Below are 21,326 nucleotides of genomic sequence, written 5' to 3' on the forward strand. Positions count from 1 at the left end.
TACTTACAGCTGCGTTCTTTTTTTTAAAGGCTCAGATTGCAATGATTTTTCTACAGATTTATGTACTCCGTTTCTATATTTTCCCCTTTACATTAAATGATTTTTATTGACCAGATGGTTATTTAGCAAATCATACCCTCCCTCTCAGCAAATGTCCAATGCATAAGCTGTGTGTCAGGTCCCCCACCCCCCACTCTCTGTTAAAGAACACATCCCTTCTGTTTATCACACAGAAGAGGGATGATACATCTTGGGGAAAGTGTGTGTGTGTGCTGGAAAAACAGTGAACACTTTGGACAGCAGGCTGTTGGATGGAGTTTCAGGGAAGATTGCCGGTGAATTGTACACACCGGCAGGTGCCTGTCAGAGGGAGGCACTGGTCCCAGTGCTAAGGCAGCTGCTGTGTCCTCAGCCAGCCAGGCGAACACACAGCTTTTTCCCCGTCTGTTCACCTCATTCCTCATTCAATCTGGGACAGGTATCTGCCCTCACCTTGAAGACGAGCATATAAAGGAGGACGGGATGAATTGGTGACAGTGATTGACTTTCCAGGGGGGGTTTTATTCTCTCTCTGATGCAGACAGGAAGGAGCTGTTTATTTAGTGGAGAGGTTCTGTCTGCCAAGGCACGGGAAAGTAGTCGGGACTCAATGCCACAATGAAAACCAGCAGAAAATGTAGAGCGATGCTGGCTGTGGGCTTAAACTCGGTGGCTCTGGTTTTCTCCACGACTGCTTTCATTACTACATACTGGTGTGAAGGGATCCAGAAAGTACCCAAACCCAACTGCAACAAGGAGACCAAATTCAACTGCATCAACTTAAACAGCAGCGGCACCGTCAACGTCTCCAGACCCAACCAGTACAGCTGGGACACTGGGGATGAGAAATTTGTGTTCCGCTATTTCCACACGGGTATCTGGTATTCCTGCGAGGAGAACATCAATGGTATCGGTGAGTGTGCTCAGAAACGGTCGCTGTTTCCTCGCTAGCCAGTGTAAAGTCTCTTGCAGGGGGTGTGTTTGTCTCTATTCCAAAATCCCCCTTTTTACAATTAACAAATAGAATTGTTGATAAATAGGCAAAATGCACCTTTCAACACCCCTTTATACTGGCGCTCTGTCTGAAATGCTGCTTTTATATGGAGTCGTGAAGATTACATGTGGAAGTAGGAAAGAAAGTGTATTGGCTGCACTAGTCTTCCCAGGAAATTATCACCAGTTCGGGAGGACTAAGAGAGCACCCCGGATTAAATCTTCCACTGTTTCCAATTGCAAATTCCAATTAATTCCAATTTCAAGCTCTTGGGAAGTGTAAACTTGGATGAAGCAGCAGTACTTAACTTTATATCCGCCTTGCTGCATCCCTGGGCTGGTAAAATTTATGGGTGGAGTTTGCCAGTGTATATTTTGTTCTCTGTGAAAGTGGTGATTTATTAATAATTAATGCTATTAATCTTAACCTTGTGATTGAATTACAGCTGCTTGTGTTGGCAGAGGTGCGGTTTCCTACATTGTCAAAGTGGATAAATTGGGTTCTCCAGTGAACAGTTGGTTCAATTGGCAGAAAGTGGGAGCAAAGGAATAAATAAATGGATTGTTTTGTTAATTTGATGTTTTAGTTCGATTTGGACCCTGGGTTTAGAAATTTTAATATTTTTTACCTCCCATCTTCCTTTAGAAATTAAATTCAGGTAAAAATGTTTATCTTGCACAAAGCTCTAGGATTTTTCATTTAAAGATAAACTGCTACGCTCCTGACATTCTCCCACTTCCCTCACACAGGAACTGAACTAGAGGAGTGGTTTCCCACTTGTTGTGGTCACATTGTTTGAAAGGTGAATGAATTATTTTGTTCTGTTCTTGCCCGGGACAGAGAGAGCTTTTCTATTGGAGAGAGAGTCCTTTTTATAGTGGTGGTGGAAAATGAAGGGAAGGAGGAGGACACTCTGCAAACATTCCCATCCTGAATGATGGCGGACCAGGATGTGAGCGTAAAAGACGAGGGCGAAGCATTTGCAATCATCTTCAACCAGAAATGCCGAGTGGACGATCCATCTTGGCCTCCTCCATCACTGAAGTCTGTCTTCATAGAATCCCTACAGAAGTAGGCCATTCGGTCCATCGAGTCTGCACCAACCAGCCTTGAATCAATTCAATACACTTCGTATCGTATCAAGAAATTGCTGAGTGCATTGGACACAGAAAAGGCTATAGGCTGTGAAAATATACTGGCTATTGTGCTGAAGACTTGTTCTTCAGAGCTAAGTGTACCTCTATAAACAAGCTGTTCCAGTCAAGCTACAACATTGGCACTTACCTGGCCAAGTGTAAAATTGTTCAGATATGTTGGGCAGGATTTTACGGCCTCGCTCATTCTAAAAGCGTAAAATCCTGCCCGAGGTCAATGGACCTTTCCATTGCCCGCCCCTTGCCTGCTCCGATTCCCGTGGTGGGCGGGATGGTAAAATTCCAACCGTTGTGTCCACAGGCCCAATCCAAATTGTACACCTACAGTCTCATTAGTCTAGTCTCAAACATCAGCAAAGCAATTAATGGGGTCTCTGACCATGCTATCGAGTGGCGCTTAACGGACTCTGCTCATTGATGCCCACTTTGGGTACTGGCGGAACCAGTCATTGATCCAAAGATGGACGAAATACCTGAATTTCAGAGGTGTGTGGAGTGAGTGTGACATCAAGGAGCCTTAGAAAATGGGAATCAGGGATGGAGTCATAAAACGGCAGATTTAGGTAGGTCGCACACAGATATGTTGTATCAACACCTTTTATTTAAAGGGAGTGAGATGAGATATAGGAGAAGTTGTGGTGAGAAAACAAGTTCACTCAAGGCATTGGCCAATGGAAATTGGTTGGGCCTCTTCTCAAGCAGGAAGCAGAGAGCTCAGAGACCATCCTGGTGGGGATGGAAGTGTACAAATATTGGGTTGTCCATAGTGAAGAGGAGACGGTGAGAGCCAGGAAATCGGAAACTATTAAAGTGACAGAGGGCATCGGAAGAGTCGAAGATGTCACTGAGGGGAAACCGGACAAGGAGAGAAACAATAGTCGAGGTAGGAAAAAAATCTGTTCAGTGGGGCAGTAACAGACTGAAATAAAATGTCTCCCAGGGTAGTGCTGTTTCTGGATCTTGGGAAGTAGTTAGAAGCAAGCTCTTTGGGGTTGGAGGACTATGAGCTGGTAAATCGTGGAGGAGAGGAGGCCTGTGACTCTTTTGGAAACAATGGCTTAATGTTAGATGGTGGGGATCATTTGGGGAGAGGAGGTTTGGAGGAAGTGTCAGTACATTGGCGTTCATCCTCTGCAAGTGGAGATCAGGGCTTGAAATTTCCCATCCCGCACGCCGTGGGAATCGTAGCGGGCAGGACATCAAATTCAGTGGGACCATTCAAAGCTCCATTGCGCTCAGGTATGAATTTCCACTCTTGGTGTGTGCGTGGCTGGAAAATCCAGCTCCAGCTTTCTAGACAACAACAGCGCTGCCCTTGTCAGTGGGTTTCATAACAATGTTAGGGTTGGACCTGAGAGAATGGAGTTCAGCAAGTTCAGAGGGAGACAGGTTAGAGTGAGTGAGGGGCGCAGAGATATTGAGACAGCCGATGTCACAAGGGCAGTTCTCGATTAAGAGATCAGAGGGAGGGGACCAGGTGGAGGGGAATATTGAAAACAGGCGAAAGGGATGTTTGAATGGGAGAGGACTCAAAGAATTGAACAATAATAATATTTAGTGAGGGGTTGATTCATGTATGGAATACACTCCAAAGGATAGAGTGAACATAATGCATTCAATTGTAAAATTAGTGTGATTTCTTTCATGGAGTAATATATTGGCATCTAAAATGTGAGTGATTTGAGATGCAACATGTTAAGAGTAGCATGCTTGAAAGGGAAAAGGTGAATTTAGAGCTTTTCTTCCCAACCCTACCCACAACTGGGGCTTCCTCACCTCATAGAGTCATAGAGGTTTACAGCATGGAAACAGGCCCTTCGGCCCAACTTGTCCATGCCGCCCAGCTTTTACCACTAAGCTAGTCCCAGTTGCCCGCATTTGGCCCATATAACTGTCTAAATGCTTTTTAAAAGACAAAATTGCATCCGCCTCTATTACTACCTCTGGCAGCTTGTTCCGGACACTCACCACCCTCTGTGTGAAAAAATTACCCCTCTGGACCCTTTTGTATCTCTCCCCTCTCACCTTAAACCTATGCCCTGTATATTAGACTTCCCTACCTTGGGGAAAATATGTTGACTATCTAGCTGATCTATGCCCCTCATTATTTTATAGACCTCTATAAGATAACCCCTAAGCCTCCTACACTCCACGAAAAAAAGTCCCAGTCTATCCAGCCTCTCCTTATAACTCAAACCATCAAATCCCGGTAGCATTCCAGTAAACCTTTTCTGCACTCTTTCTAGTTTAATAGTATTCTTTCTATAATAGGGTGACCAGAACTGTACACGGTATTTGAAGTATGGCCTTACCAATATCTTGTACAACTTCAACAAGAAGTCCCAACTCCTGTATTCAATGTTCTGACTTGTATGGCACAAATGGGACGTACCTCTTTTCAGTGGAATACGGAACAGTACCCAAGCCTCACTGCAAATTGGCACGGACTGCTTCAGGATCTGAGGAGTTGCGAATGATTCTTAATGAAGATTCCCATTGTTGACCATATGACAGGAGGGAAGGTCATTAATGATGCAACTGAAGTTAGTTGGAGCTAAGGACACCACCCTCTGTGTGACTTATTTTAAAGTTTATTTATTAGTCACAAGTAGGCTTAATCAACACTGCAATGAAGTTACTGTGAAAAAGTCGCCACACTCTGGTGCCTGTTCGGGTACCCTGAGGGAGAATTTAGCATGGCCAATACACCTAATCAGCAAGTCTTTCGGACTGTGGGAAGAAACTGGAGCCCCCGGAGGAAACCCATGCAGACACGGGGAGACTGTGCCAACTCCACACAATGACCCAAGCCAGGAGTCGAACCTGAGTCCCTGGATCTGTGAGGCAGCAGTGCTAACCACTGTGCCACCGTGTCGCCCATAGTACTCCTGTTACAGTCTGTGAGGTGCTGAGTTCAAATCCCACTCCAGGACTTGCTGGTCATTGAGTTTTCATTTCACTTGAAACAGCCTTTTAATAAGCTTGCAAAATCCTTCCTATACTCTCTTAGGGAGAAGAGAGTGTGAAGTTGTGCCAATTAAACCATTTTCTCAGGTATCCTTGTCGCCTGCAATAATTTGCAAATATACCTCTGTTTTGTAAACAGAGAGATGGTGTGTCGTGGTAATGTCACTACACAGTAATCCAGAGATCCTGGCTGATCCTCTGGGGACATGAGTTCAAATCCCACCAAGACAACTGGTGGAAATTAAATTCAGTCAGTCATCTTGAATTGAAAGCTTGTCTGAATAATGGTGACCATGGAACTATCAGTAATTGTTGAGGAACTCCTGCAGTGATGTCCTGAGACTGAGATAACTGGCCTCCAACAACCATCTTCCTTCGTGCCAGGTCTGACTCCAACCAATGAAGAGTAACGTAGAGTTCCCCCCCCCTGCCGATTGCCATTGACTCCAGTTTTGGCAGGGCTTCTTGATGCTGCCTTGATGTCAAGGGCAGTCACTTTCACCTCACCTCCGACATTCAGCTGATTGGACCAAGTTGGTAGAACTCAAACTGAACTCAAACTGAACAACATTGCACAGATTATTGCTGACCAAGTGTCATCTTACATCACTTTGATCATTGAGAGTAGACAGATGGGGCAGTAATTAACTGGCTTGGACTTATCCTGCTTTTTGTGTACAGGACATACATGGATAATTTTCCACATTGTCAGTGCTGTAGCTGTACTGGAACAGCTTGGCTAGGGGTGAAAATAATTCTGGAGCACAAGTCTTCAATGTTTCTGCCAGAATATTATCGAGGCCCATAGTCGTTGCAGTATCCAGTGTCTTCAGCCATACGCTGATATCGTGGAGTGAATCAAATTGGCCAGAGACTGATATCTGTGTCTCTGATGATGGGGACCTCTGGAGGAGGCCGAGATGGATCATCCACTCTGCACTTTTGGCTTCAGCCTTGTCTTTTACACTGATGTGCTGGGTTCCCCATCATTGAGGATGGAAATGATTTTGGAGGTTTTTTCTTCACCAGTTAATTGTTTGTTTGATAATCCACAACCATTCCTGAGTAGATGTTGCAAGACTAAAGAGCTGAGATATGATGTATTGTTTGCGGCGTCACTCTGTCGATGGCATGCCATTTCCACTGTTTGACATGCATGTTGTTCTGTGTTGTATATTTGCTTGGTTGGAATCTCATTTTTGTCTTTGCCTGGTGCTCTCCTGCACTTCTCATTGAAGCAGGTTGATCCCTGGCTAGTGACCGTTAGGTGAGGGATATGCCGGGCCATCAGGTTAGATTGTGGTTGAATACAGTTCTGCTATTGATGGCCCAAATTGCCTCAAGGATATTGTTCTGCAATATTGAAAACAACACTTACATTAAACACTTTAATTGACAAAACTAAGATAACTGTAAATATCTGATTGAGAAACTGATAAACAACCCTGAAGTAGATGCAATTCGAACAGACCTGAGCTAATTATAGTTCAAAGCATAACCAATGTTTATTTATCAGTAGAATTAAAAGGAGAAAATTTGAACAATGTTTTATTCATTTCTTGGTAGAGACAATGGGTGAAATTTTCCCATCCCGCCCACCACGGGAGTCGTAATGGGTGGGACAGGACCATGTAATGGTCCAATGACCTTGGGCAGGATTTTCTGGTCTTGGGGCGAGCGCGGCCGGAAAGTCCCACTCAAGATGTCTACAATTGTCTTCATAAGAAATTTAAATTAGTCATGTCGCTCCCAGATCAAAAAAGCTAGAAACAGCTTTGTAAACAATGGGTTTCTTGGTTGAACTAGCAACTCTGGAGAGGGCCATTAACTTCATTAGAGATATAAATTATTGATATGGATCACTGAATCAAAGGGTTGCCTTGAAGGTAAGAGATAGATTACATTGCTATTTGGAACATCCTCAGTATGCCATTTTGCCATGGAGATGGGTTGTAAGGGTCAGGGTGGTTTTTAAATTTTAATTTATCTTCATGTGTGCTGAGGGTGGTTGAAAAGAGGCATAGCAGAAAAAGAAGGGTTTGGCCCAGGGTTTTATTTTAAAATGTGTTATGTTTTCTTGTTCTTTTCATTGTTAGGTTTAAGTAGTTACCTGGTACAGGGTTTATTGAGGAGTATTTGCTTTAGTTGAATCTTCTCTTGCAAAATTCATTCATTTTAAACCATGGAATGGTGTGGCTTCATTCTTTCATTCGAATTTATCTTCAAATATTAACAGTCTCTAGCATTCATTTCGAGAGGGCCAGAATACAAGAGTCGTGATGTACTGCTCAGACTGTATAAGACTCTGGTCAGACCCCATTTGGAGTATTGTGAGCAGTTTTGGGTCCCGTATCTAAGGAAGGATGTGCTGGCCTTGGAGGGGGTCCAGAGGAGGTTCACAAGAATGATCCCAGGAATGAAGATTTTGTCATATGAGGAACAGTTGAGGAATCTGGGTCTGTACTCGATGGAGTTTAGAAGAATGATGTAATTGAAACTTACAGAATACTGAGAGGCCTGGATAGAGTGGACATGGAGAGGATGTTTCCACTAGTGGGAGAGACTAGACCCCGAGGGCACAATCGCAGAGTGAAGGGACACTCCTTTAAAACTGAGTTGAGGAGGAATTTCTTCAGCCAGAAGGTGGTGAATCTGTGGAACTCATTGCCACAGAGGGCTGTGGAGGCCAGGTCATTGAGTGGCTTTAAGACAGAGATAGATAGGTTCTTGATCAATAAGGGGATCAAGGGTTAAGGGGAGAAGGCAGGAGAATGGGGATGAGAATCATATCGGCCATAATTGAATGGTGGAGCAGACTCGATGGGCCAAATGGCCTAATTCTGCTCCAATATCTTATGATCTTATGGTCTATGGAGATCATGACAATATTCTATTTTGAGTTGCTAGTTCTGTTCAGAGTCTGAACACAGTGAACACTGAACACAGTGACAGTACCACACAAGATGGAGAGTGTCCTCAGTGTGAGGATGTGCCTTCCTCTCCAGGACTGTATGGTCACCACCCTTATCAATACAGTCATGGGCAGTTGCATCTGTGAGAGATTGGTGAGGATGAGGCCAAATAATCCTTTCCCTCTTGATGTTTCTCTCTGCACCTGTCGCACATTCAGTCTGGCAGATGGAAGGAGAACTAAGTGTAGCAAAGGCACAGAATGTACTCTGGTTTGGGGGAACTTCCATAAGTGGCTTGTTCTGCCAATACAGAGGACAGTCAACCTTATGGTGTGGCTCTGGAGTCACATGTAGGGTAAGGATGGCAGATTTCCTTCCCTAAAGGGCAAAAGTGAACTAGATTATTTTTGCAACATTCCAAAAGTTTCACGGTCGTTCTTTGTAACACCAGCTTTTAAATTCCAGATTGATTAATGAATTTAATTTTTATTTCCTAGCTGCCAGGATTTGAACTTGTGCCTTTGGAGCAGTAGTTTGGAACTCTAAGTTACAAGAGGCTATTTTACTTCAGTTAGAGTTAAAAAAGACAGCACAGGAAGCAAGGCTGTGCTAGGAGTTATTAACCCACATTCATATCACCGTGAAATAGCAAGTGGATAAATCCATTCCGAAACATGTCGCAAAAGCATTGTAGTTATAATGGGAGATTTTGATTTTTTTTACTGTTTGGGCTCTGAGAGAAGCAGCACAGCTGAAGTGATTAAAGCAATGAATTTAAAGAATATATTCGGGACAGTTTTAGAATTGACAAGGGAACAGGCTATGCTAGATTTAATGATAAGTATCAAACAAATCTGACAAGAAGGGAACAGCTTGTAAATCCTAACTTAATATGATTGATTTGATAACAGTGTTTGCAAAAAGGGGAGTTTGAAATTTTTTTTTACATGGGATGTGGGCATCATTGGCTAGGCCAGTGTTTATTGCCTATCCTTAATTGTTCTTGAGAAGGTGGTGGTGAGCTGCCTTCTTGAACCGCTGCAGTCCCTGAGGTGTAGGAACACTCACAATGCTGTTAGGAAGGGAACTCCAGGATTTTGACAGCAAAGGAACAATGATTATATTTCCAAGTTAAGATGGTAAGTGACTTTATGTTTAGTTTGGGATGTGGACGTTGCGGACTAGGCCAGCTTTTATCGCCCATCCCTAATTACCCTTGGGGAGGGATTTGCAGGTCGTGGTGTTCTCATGCATTGACTGTCTTGTATTTCAAAGTGAAAGAGTCGTGGGTTTGGAAGGAGCTGCCTAAGGATCCTTGGTGAAATCCTGCAATGCGTCTTGTAGATGGTACGTGTGGCTGTCTCTGTGCATTGGCTGTGGAGGGGTGTGAATGGTTATGTGTGCAGTATTGGTCCCCTTATTTGCGGAAGAATATATTGGCCTTGGAGGGAGTGCAGAGAAGGTTCACCAGGTTGATACCAGAGATGAGGGGTGTTGATTATGAGGAGAGACTGAGCAGATTGGGTTTGTACTCGTTGGAATTTAGAAGGCTGAGGGGGGATCTTATAGAGACCTATAAGATAATGAAGGGGCTGGATAGGGTAGAGGTGGAGAGATTCTTTCCACTTAGAAAGGAAGCTAGAACTTGAGGGCACAGCCTCAAAATAAAGTGGGGTCGGTTTAGGACAGAGTTGAGGAGGAACTTCTTCTCTCAGAGGGTGGTGAATCTCTGGAATTCTCTGCCCACTGAAGTGGTGGAGGCTACCTCGTTGAATATGTTTAAATCACGGATAGATGGATTCCTGATCGGTAAGGGAATTAGAGGTTATAGGGATCAGGCGGGTAAGTGGAACTGATCCACTTCAGATCAGCCATGATCTTATTGAATGGCAGGGCAGGCTCGAGGGGCTAGATGGCCTACTCCTGCTCCTATTTCTTATGTTCTTATGTCATGGATAGGATATAAATCAAGCGGGCTGCTTTGTCCTGGATGGTGCTGAGCTTCTTGTGTGTTGTTGGAGCTGCACTCATCCAGGCAAGTGGAGAATATTCCATCACACTCCTGACTTGTAGATGGTGGACAGGCTTTGGGGAGTCAGGAGGTGAGTTAATCACTGCAGGATTCCTAGCCTTTGATCTGCTCTTATAGCTGAAGTATCTAGATGGCTTCTAAATATTGACTTGATGCCATTTTCATCTCATCCCTTGAATTCTTTGTCTTCTGTCCATGTTTGAGGTCAGGAGGTGAGCGACCCTGGCAAAACCCAAACTGAGCATCAGTGAGCAGGTTATTGCTGAGTAAGTGCAGCTTGATAACACTGACCCCTTCCATCGCTTTACTGATGATCAAGAGTAGACTGATGGGGCGGTAATTGGCTGGGTTGGATTTGGCCTGTTTCTTGTGTACAGGACCAATCTGGGCAATTGTCCACATTACTGGGTAGATGCCAGTGTTGTAGCTGTACTGGCTAGGGGAGTGCAAGTTCTGGGGCACAAGTCTTTAGGGCTATCGTTGGAATATAGCTTTTGCAGCATCCAGTACCTTCAGCTATTCTTGATATCACGTGGAGTGAATTGAATTGGCTGAAGACTGGCATCTGAAATGCTGGGGACCACCAGAGGAGGCCGAGATGGATCATCCACTTGGCACTTCTGGCTGAAGGTTGCTGCGAATGCTTCAGCCTTATTCTTTGTATTGATGTGCTGGGCTCCTCCATCATTGAGGATGGGGATATTTGTGGAGCCTCCTCCTCCAGTGAGTTGTTTAATTCTCCACCACGATTCACAACTGGATGTGACAGAACTGCAGAGATTTAATATTCACAAGTTAGCCAGGAAGGACCTAAAGAGAGAGCTAAGAAGAGCCAGGAGTGGACATGAGAAGTCTTTGGCAGGTAGGATCAAGGAAAACCCTAAAGCTTCCTATAGGTATGTCAGGAATAAAAGAATGACTAGGGTAAGATTAGGGCCAGTCAAGGACAGTAGTGGAAAGTTGTGCGTGGAGTCCGAAGAGATAGGAGAGGCGCTAAATGAATATTTTTTGTCAGTATTCACACAGGAAAAAGACAATGTTGTCGAGGAGAAGACTGAGATACAGGCTATTAGACTAGACGGGATTGAGGTTCATAAGGAGGAGGTGTTAGCAATTCTGGAAAGTGTGAAAATAGATAAATCCCCTGGGCCGGTTGGGATTTATCCTAGGATTCTCTGGGAGGCTAGGGAGGAGATTGCAAAGCCTTTGGCTTTGATCTTTATGTCGTCATTGTCTACAGGAATAGTGCCAGAAGATTGGAGGATAGCAAATGTTGTCCCCTTGTTCAAGAAGGGGAGTAGAGACAACCCTGGTAATTATAGACCAGTGAGCCTTACTTCCGTTGTGGGCAAAGTTTTGGAAAGGATTATAAGAGATAGGAATTATAAGCATCTAGAAAGGAATAATTTGATTAGGGATAATCAACACGGTTTTGTGAAGGGTAGGTCGTGCCTCACAAACCTTATTGAGTTCTTTGAGAAGGTGACCAAAGAGGTGGATGAGGGTAAAGCAGTTGATGTGGTGTATATGGATTTCAGTAAAGCGTTTGATAAGGTTCCCCACGGTAAGCTATTGCAGAAGATACGGGGACATGGGATTGAGGGTGATTTAGCGGTTTGGATCAGAAATTGGCCAGCTGTAAGAAGGGTGGTGGTTGATGGGAAATGTTCATCCTGGAGTTCAGTTACTAGTGGTGTACCGCAAGGATCTGTTTTGGGGCCACTGCTGTTTGTCATTTTTATAAATGACGTGGATGAGGGCGTAGAAGGATGGGTTAGTAAATTTGCAGATGACACTAAAGTCGGAGGAGTTGTGGACAGTGCGGAAGGATGTTGCAGGTTACAGAGGGACATAGATAAGCTGCAGAGCTGGGCTGAGAGGTGGCAAATGGAGTTTAATGTGGAAAAGTGTGAGGTGATTCACTTTGGAAGGAGTAACAGGAATACAGAGTACTGGGCTAATGGTAAGATACTTGGTAGTGTGGATGAGCAGAGAGATCTCGGTGTCCATGTGCATAGATCCCTGAAAGTTGGCACCCAGGTTGATAGGATTGTTAAGAAGGCATACGGTGTGTTAGCTTTTATTGAGGGATTGAGTTTCGGAGCCATGAGCTCATGTTGCAGCTGTACAAAGCTCTGGTGCGGCCGCACTTGGAGTATTGCGTACAGTTCTGGTCGCCGCATTATAGGAAGGATGTGGAAGCATTGGAAAGGGTGCAGAGGAGATTTACCTGGATGTTGCCTGGTATGGTGGGAAGGTCTTATGAAGAAAGGCTGAGGGACTTGAGGCTGTTTATGTTAGAGAGAAGAAGGTTAAGAGGTGACTTAATAGAGGCATATAAGATGATCAGAGGATTAGATAAGGTGAACAGTGAGAGCCTTTTTCCTCGGATGGTGATAGCTAGCACGAGGGGACATAGCTTTAAATTGAGGGGTGATAGATAAAGGACAGATGTCAGAGGCAGGTTCTTTACTCAGAGAGTAGTAAGGGCGTGGAAAGCCCTGCCTGCAACAGTAGTGGACTCGCCAACATTAAGGGCATTTAAATGGTCATTGGATAAACATATGGATGATATTGGAATAGTGTCGGTTAGATGGGCTTTAGATTGGTTTCATAGGTCGGCACAACATCGAGGGCCGAAGGGCCTGTACTGCGCTGTAATGTTCTATGTTCTATATAATTCCTTGGCTCTGTCCATTGAATGCTTCTTCCACTGTTTGGCATGCAAGTAGTCCAGTGTTGTCACTTTTCTCGGGTGATACCTCGTCATGTACTTCTTGGGTGATGAATCCTTAGCAAGAGAAAATAATTTACCTTCCCTTGAACTGGAGATCAAACTTTAGAGATCAGGAATATCAGTGTACAGCTCGCCTCTGGACATCTGCACATGCGCAGATCTTTTTTTTTCATTCTCAGAGTCCCCATGTACCAGCTGGAGAAAGGGCACACACAGTTAGTCAATTTTCTCATGGCAAGCCCGGGAAACAGCCCTCCACATATGTGCAGCGTTTTTTAGATTTGGAATCAGTTCTGTGCCTGCGGGGAGAGGAGAAGATATTGAAGTGGCGCAAAAAAGATCAGGTGACCTAGGAGAGGATTTATTATTGTCACATGTATTGGGATACAGTGAAAAGTATTGTTTCTTGCGCGCTATACAGACATAGCATACTGTTCATTGAGAAGGAAATGAGAGAGTGCAGAATGTAGTGTTACAGTCATAGCTAGGGTGTAGAGAAAGATCAACTTAATGCAAGGTAGGTCAATTCAAAAGTCTGATGGTAGCAGGGAAAAAGCTCTTCCTGAGTCGGTTGGTACGTGTCCTCAGACTTTTGTGTCTTTTTCCCGATGGAAGAAGGTGGAAGAGAGAATGTCCGGGGTGTGTGAGGTCCTTAATTATGCTGGCTGCTTTTCCGAGGCAGCGGGAACTGTAGTCAGTGTCAATGGGTGCGAGGCTGGTTTGCGTGATGGACTGGGCCTCGTTCACAACTCTTTGTAGTTTCTTGTGGTCTTGGACAGAGCAGAAGCCATACCAAGTTGTGATATAACCAGAAAGAATACTTTCTGTGATGCATCTGTGAAAGTTGGTAAGAGTCATAGCTGACATGCCAAATTTCTTTTGTCTTCTGAGAAAGTAGAGGCGTTGGTTGGCTTTCTTAATTATAGCGTCCGCATTGAGGGACCAGTACAGGTTGTTGGTGATCTGGACACCTAAAAATGTGAAGTTCTTGACCATTTCTCCTTCGTCCCCATTGACATAGACAGAGCACCATTCCACAATATTTTACAGTGAAATGGATCCCAAAAAAGTTCCCAAATCAGGGAGTGGGACAGAAAGAGGTCCCAGGAAGACAGTCAAGTTAAGGGACAAGCGCAGGAATCTGAAACACAACCTGTTTAGTAAAGCTAAACGTCAGGAGCAGAGAAAAGATCCTGAATAAAAGGTAAAGAGCCACAGTGAGAATACCTGGAACCAAGTGGGCATGAGAGAAGCCAGAGGATCTGAATGGGCAGCTGAAGGTTAGTAACTCCTTACTGCAGTCCTTTTAGAGCTGTGGTGTTCTGCTTGCTGCAGCTGAATAACTGAGAGCATGTGGATGGTGCAGCTTGAATGCATGTAGACATCCGTGGGGAAGGAACATCAGAAGGAGAGCCATAAATCTTGGAGGTGGATCCTTGCTGAAGGCGTCTGAGTAAAAATGTAATTTGGGAGAGAATTCCAAAGTGAGTTCTTTGAATGTGGAGATTTGAAGCCTCGTGAAAAAGATAGCATTTCAATCAGGTTGGTTGGCTCACTGTGTAATAGGTATTTAGTGGGGTGGAAGTGTGGTTGATGACAAATCATTTGGTTTTAGAGAGTGAGGTGCATGACGACAGCTCACCTATTAGATTATCTGTACTGCATACTTAATGTGAATAGTAGAATATAAACTAGATATTGTACATTGAGTTAACTTTTCAAATTAGTATGCATCTGTAAAAGTGTAGTTGAAGTGAAGAAGATGCATAATTTAACTAATTTACTGGTGTTTATATTGAAATCTTCCCACCTTTTTCTCTAGTGTAATATTATTCAGCATTCTCCTTTAATAAGTGTTTTATTCTTTTGTTAAAAATTCATCAGCAGACTCCTCTGACTCTGTTCAGTAACTGCCTTCCTAAAAACACAATAAAAGTGAGATCTATCAAGCCAGGTTCCATTCTGGGATCTGACTGGTCCAGTTGCGACATCAACTGGGATCACAACAAATTGGGGGCTTGTCCAGGATTATGATGAGGTGGAATCTATTGTGTGATTTTAAATCCTTGAATCTCAGTGCGATCTGTGAATCCGTATGTAGTTTAAAGATTTTTTATGGTTTATTGATTAGTGTCACAAGTAGGCTTACATTAACATTGCAATGAAGTTACTGTGAAAATCCCCTAGTTGTCACACTCCAGCGCCTGTTTGGGAGAATTTTGCATGTTCAATGCACCTAACCAGCACGTCTTTCGGACTGTGGGAGGAAACCAGAGCACCCGTAGGAAACCCACACAGACACGGGGAGAACGTGCCGACTCCGCACAGACAGTGACCCAAGCCAGGAATTGAACCTGAGTCCCTGGCGCTGTGAGGCAGCAGCGCTAACCGCTGTGCCATCCCTGAAACACAGAAATCTCTGTCCCCGGTTGTCTCGAACCACCAACCTTTTGGTTAACAGCGGAATGCACTAAACAATTGCACCACAGAGATTGATGTAAGTGAGTACTTGGATGTATTGAGGTACTGGGCATAGGAACAGGGTTTGCTATGAAGTATATTGCACAGGTATGGCTTTGACTGTTGCTAAGACTTTTCTAAGAGCAGAAGATGTCACAGTGGATTATTTCAAATCCTTGACTAAGGCTAAAGTGAGAGAGTTTAGCAGATAATTGAAAGTAGAAATAAGAGCAGGATTTCATAAAGGTGATATGATCAAAGTAATTACCCAGCATTTAGAATTAAAGGGAGCAAAACCTAAAATGTGTGTGTCCTAGCTACAGATAACAAAAATTCAGTTGCAAAGCTCAGCTTTTCTCAGCTTGAGAAAGGAAGAGGTGGAGGAAGAAAAAACTTCAACTGGAAGAAAAAGAGAAGTGAAGAATCATAAAATCCTCATAGAATCCCTACAGTGCAGAAGGAGGCCATTCAGCCCATCGAGTCTGCACCGACCACAATCCCACCCAGGCCCTATCCCCATAACCCCATGCATTTACCCGAGCTAGTCCCCCTGAATTAGAAAGAAAAGAGAAAGCAAAAGAAATGGAAATGAAAACCCCAAATTGAAAATGGATGGCACAGTGGTTAGCACTGCTGCCTCACAGTGCCAGGGACCCGGGTTTGATTCCCGGCTCGGGTCGCTGACTGTGTGGAGTCTGTGCGTTCTCCCCGAGACCTAAAATATTGTGACCTAGAGTACTGTGTTCAGTTTTGGTTTCCTTTTCTGAGGAAGGATGTTCTTGCTCGTGAGGGAGTGCAGAGAAGATTTACCAGGCTGATACCAGGGATGGCAGGACTGAAGTATGAGGAGAGATTGACTAGGGTAGAATTGTTTTCGCTGGAGTTCAGACAAATGAGGGGGGATCTCATAGAGACTTACAAAATTCTAACAGCACTAGACAGGGTAGATGCAGGGAGGATGTTCCCGATGGTGGGGGAGTCCAAAACCAGTGGTCGCAGTCTGAGGATTCAGGGTAGACCATTTAGGATGGAGGTGAGGAGACATTTCTTCACCCAAAGAGTGGTGAGTCTGTGGAACTCTATCATAGGAAGTAGTTGATGCCAAAACATTGAATGTATTCAAGAGGCGGCTGGATATAGCACTTGGGGCGAATGGGATCAAAGGTTATGGGGAGAAAGCAGGATTAGGCTATTGAGTTGGATAATCTGCCATGATCGTGATGAATGGCGGAGCAGGCTCGAAGGGCCAAATGGCCTCCTCCTGCTCCTATCTTCTATGTTTCTATGTCTGCGTGGGTTTCCTCCAGGTGCTCCGGTTTCCTCCCACAGTCCGAAAGATGTGCTGGTTAGGGTGGATTAGCCGTGCTAAATTCTCCCTCAGTGTACCCGAACAGGCACTGGAGTGTGGCGGCTAGGGGATTTTCACAGTAACTTCATTGCAGTGTTGATGTAAGCCTACTTGTGACACTAATAAACTTTAAACAGGTGAAATCCCCTCAGAACCTACAGGAGAGGGGATATAGATCAAATTAGTCCAGAGAATTCTGCTTTGAATACTGCGAAAGAGATTCAGGTGGCTGGATGTTTTATCTCAAAGGGAGAAATATTTCCTTACTCCTCCAACAAAATAGGTAAAAGAAAATTGAGAGATACGGGGCAGATCAGTCACTGATGGTGGCTGATGACACAGTTTGTATTCCAGGATTACTTCCTTCATGAAAATATTAATTAGGGATATTGATGGAATTAATGAATCAGTTATTTTGAATATTAATTTATGAAGAGACTTTACAAATTGAATTGTTACGGTGGGAATTATTCTTAGATCACCTCTTGAAGGGGTAGATTGTATTCTGGGTAATGATTTGGTTAGTGGAGACAGCGACAGGTGACGGTTATGCAGCAGGTGTGTGATCATGCTCAGTTTAACCAATACCTAAAAATTACTGTGGTCAAAAATAAGAAGCTGATAATGAGAAATGTAAAGAATATCTGTTCAATGTAGAGAATCATCACATACAAACGATGAGTTTGCTAAGGAGAAGCGACAATGGGTGAGAACAGTTGCGTTGCAGTCACTGAGAATAGAACATTTGATGGAGGACTTGATCAACTTGTAGAATAGCGATCTATCTTCATTTAAAAACTGATAGCCTTGAAGCCACTGAAGTCTCTGTTAAGTATCATGAAATATGCTTTGAACAGGTAAAGCAATTGCTGGTGAATCAGTACAATTGGTTAGCTACAAAATTTAAAAATCCAAATTATTGAACCATTAGAACTTCGTCATGAAAAGAGTAATGAGGTTCTTGAACCTTGATGCAATCTGGTGAAAATGAAGGAGGAGATGTGTGGTTTGAAATGGCAGTTCCCAAGCTGTTCCTATGAATAAAGGATCATTGCCGAATAGTGATTCAGTTGAGCAAAGAACTGATCCAAGTAACTTCATGGATGTATCAAATAATGGGCAGTGTAGAAGCAGCTGGAATACCAATAGAACTGGAAATTATGAATTGCCAACAAAAGGAACTGAAATTGCAAAATGATCTGGAAGGGTTCATAGAATCCCTACAGTGCAGAAGGAGGCCATTTGGTCCATCGAACCTGCACCGATAACAATCCCACCCAGGCCCGATCCCCCTAACCCCACGTGTTTACCCTGCTAATTCCCTGACACTAAAGGCAATTCAGCATGGCCAATCAACCTAACATACACATCTTTGGAGTGTGCGAGGAAATCGGAAGAAACCCATGCAGACACAGGGGGAACACGCAAACTCCACGCAGTGATCCGAGAATTGAACCCGGGTCCCTGGCACTGTGAGGCAGCAGTGCTAACCACTGTGCCACTGTGCCACCTCATTTAGCATTGGCCATCCTAAATTACCCCTTAGTGTCCAAAATGTGTAGGCAAGGGTTTCCTCCGGGTGCTCCGGTTTCCTCCCACCCTCCAAAGATGGGCAGGTTAGGTGGATTGGCCATGCTAAATTACCCCTTAGTGTCCCAAGACATGTAGGCCGTTAATAGCCAATGGCATTGATTTACAGGTCCTTATCAGTGTTGATGCATAAGATGCAGCAACTGGAATCCAGGCATGTGGACACCTTACAAAAGAGCATTCAAAGCCCCCAGAGGAGTGGAATGATATAGTTTGTGAATTATGTAAAAGAGTTGAAGGATTAGAAAGAACTATAAAACTCCAGAAGGAGGAAATGACTGACTTTACTCAGCAAAACTGTAAAGAAAACCTGTTTGAAATGGAATTGGGAGAAATTGCAAGATCGTAAAAGGTTCAAAGGTCAAACAAAGCAGGAGTATGAAGGTCTTTTGTGTGAACATAGAAAGCATCTAAATAACATTTTTGAGACAGCTAAAAGGGGTTTTCAGCAGAGAAGAAAAGAGTTGTTAATGTAACAGTACCATTTGACCTTATAGAGTCATAGAGGTTTACAGCATGGAAACAGGCCCTTCGGCCCAACTTGTCCATGCTGCTCCTTTTTTAAAAAAACCCCTAAGCTAATCCCAATTGCCCGCATTTGGCCCATATCCCTCTATACCCATCGTACCCATGTAACTAAATGCTTTTTAAAAGACAAAATTGTACCCGCCTCTACTACTACCTCTGGCAGCTTGTTCCAGACACTCACCACCCTCTGTGTGAAAAAATTGCCCCTCTGGACACTTTTGTATCTCTCCCCTCTCACCTTAAACCTATGCCCTCTCGTGTTAGACTCCCCTACCTTTGGGAAAAGATATTGACTATCTACCTTGTCTATGCCCCTCATTATTTTATAGACCTCTGTAAGGTCACCCCACAGCCTCCTACGCTCCAGAGAAAAAAGTCCCAGTCTATTCAGCCTCTCCTTATAACTCAATCCATCAAGTCCCGGTAGCATCCTAGTAAAGTCCGAAATATTATCTCGAAATACCATGTGAGTTTGGAAAATGAGCTAAAGGATGGAATTACATCCGCAGCTAAGTAAAAGAATGTTTGGGCCGCAGACTTAAATAAAATGTTCTTTGCAGATTTAAAGACTGGGAATTAGAGGAAAAAGAAACACAGGGATTGAGTTGTGATAATACTAGAAATTCTGCTGGACTTGCTTCTTCGACACAATGGTTAGCACTGCTGCCTCACAGCGCCGGGGACCCGGGTTTGATTCCCAGCTTGGGTCACTGTCTGTGTGGAGTTTACACATTCTCCCCGTGTCTGCGTGGGTTTCCTCCGGGTGCTCCGGTTTCCTCCCACAGTCCAAAGATTTGCAGGTTAGGTAGATTGGTCATGCTAAATTGCCCCTTAGTGTCCCAAGATGTGTAGGTTAAGGGGATTTGCTACGGTAAATGTGTGGGGTTATGGGGATAGGGAGGGGGAGCGGGCCTGGGTAAGATACCTGTCAGAGAGTCGATGCACACTCAGTGGGCCGAATGGTCTCCTTCTGCCCTGTAGGTATTCTATGGTTCGATGCATTTGTTGGCTTTGTTTTGGTTCCACCATTTTAATTGCACAATATTACGGGTAGGGATAAAAAGAGATGAAAAATGTATTTGTATCGTATGTAATAAGTTAATTGTTCAAAGTTAACGATGATGAGTTCTTGTAAAGAAGATATAAAGACACTGTAAAGAAATCAGGGTGGTTGTGAAGCTTTTTTTTATTCTGAGGAACAAGGTGTAATGAAGACTAAGAAAATGAAAGTAACTTATTGTGAATTGGATATTGAGCCCTCAGAGTTCAGGAATACAGGGGGCGATTCTCCCAAAGGTGCTGAATTGGTGGGAAAACTGCTTTAGATCCCGACTGTTTTGTCAGTTCAGCTTCTCACTCGAGTCTCCGCACTCTGTGCACTGCAGAGCTCACAATCGTGAATCTCATTAAAAACCCAGGGGGGCGGGGCCTATTCGTGTCGGAGTTTGACAGTTCTGGAACTCTGCACATGCGCAGTGGCCCCGATCTGACAGACTCCCCGTTTGCTCGATCGCTGGCCAGCCTGGGACCCCCGCAGTGCTACCCCTCAAGCCACCCCCCGCCCCCCCATGGCCCAATAGCAGCGCCCACAACAATTCTCAGGCCAGCCCTGATCCCGCCTCCCCCATCCCCATCCCGGAGCGCCCTGATGTCCAGCCTGCCTGCCCCAATCGCTGCCTCCTGTCCATCCCAGGCCGATCCCCATGCAGAGTGGCAGTGGGACCCCCCACCTCCACCGATCACACCTAGGCCCTGCCCACAATAGACCCCGCCCCCTTTGCACTGCCCGATGCCTGATGGGTAGTGTCAAGATGCCCCCTTGGGCAGTGCCATAGGGCAGAGGCTGGCACTGCCAGAGTGCCCCCCCCCCAAGCCTGGGGGGGCTCGATTGCCCCCCCTTCATTCCGGTGGTGTCTACCACTAGTTCACCGAATGTGAGGAGCTACTCTAAACCCTGCCGGAATGAAGTACTCCTGGCGGGGTGGGAGATTCAATCGGGACTGGCAAGTTCCCGATTAATGAAATGTAAAACATATTTAAAATAGATTTTTAAAAGATTTAAATCATTAACCTGCCTCCCTGCCGGTTTCCAGCGTGGTCCGGACTCTGACGGTTCGCCGGATCTGGGGGATGCGCATGTATTCCCGGCACATGTGCAAATCCCGGTACAAGGCCGACGACACACACCTCCCACCCCGACCCGCCAGAAAAGTTGCGGGTCGCGATGGGAGAATCACCCCCACAGTTTCCAATGGGCTTCAGGAGCACCACACATGCACAAATCAGTTTTGTTTTGTTGTCAGAGTTTCTGAGCACGCACGTACTGGCCGGAGAATGGTCAGACATGCACAGTCGGTTAGCTGGGAAAGGGCCCTGCACATACCATTAATTCAGACTGGGAGCCAGGTCTGCGCCTGCACTGAACAAAGTGAACTAACGTGGAAAAGGTCAGCTGACCTAGAAAAGGAACACCATTCAACAGAAAGCGTTCCAGTGAGCAGGACACGCGAGGGGGATTGGAGAAGGTTCCAAATCAGTGAGTGGGACAGAAAGAGGACCCAAGAA

At 44.7% G+C, this 21,326-nt stretch overlaps 1 protein-coding gene across 1 annotated transcript in view; it reads left to right on the forward strand.

The window, feature by feature from the left end:
• The first annotated feature begins 657 nt into the window (after nt 1-657).
• gsg1l (gsg1-like) overlaps nt 658-21,326 on the forward strand; it is a 289,153-nt gene continuing 268,484 nt past the window's right edge. Inside the window, exon 1 of the mRNA XM_078239784.1 lies at nt 658-952. Coding sequence (XP_078095910.1) covers nt 658-952 — 295 coding nt within the window. The remainder of the gene's footprint in view (nt 953-21,326) is intronic.

The sequence above is a fragment of the Mustelus asterias genome, chromosome 23 (genome assembly GCF_964213995.1).
Source record: "Mustelus asterias chromosome 23, sMusAst1.hap1.1, whole genome shotgun sequence".
In the NCBI taxonomy this organism is placed as follows: Eukaryota; Metazoa; Chordata; class Chondrichthyes; order Carcharhiniformes; family Triakidae; genus Mustelus; species Mustelus asterias.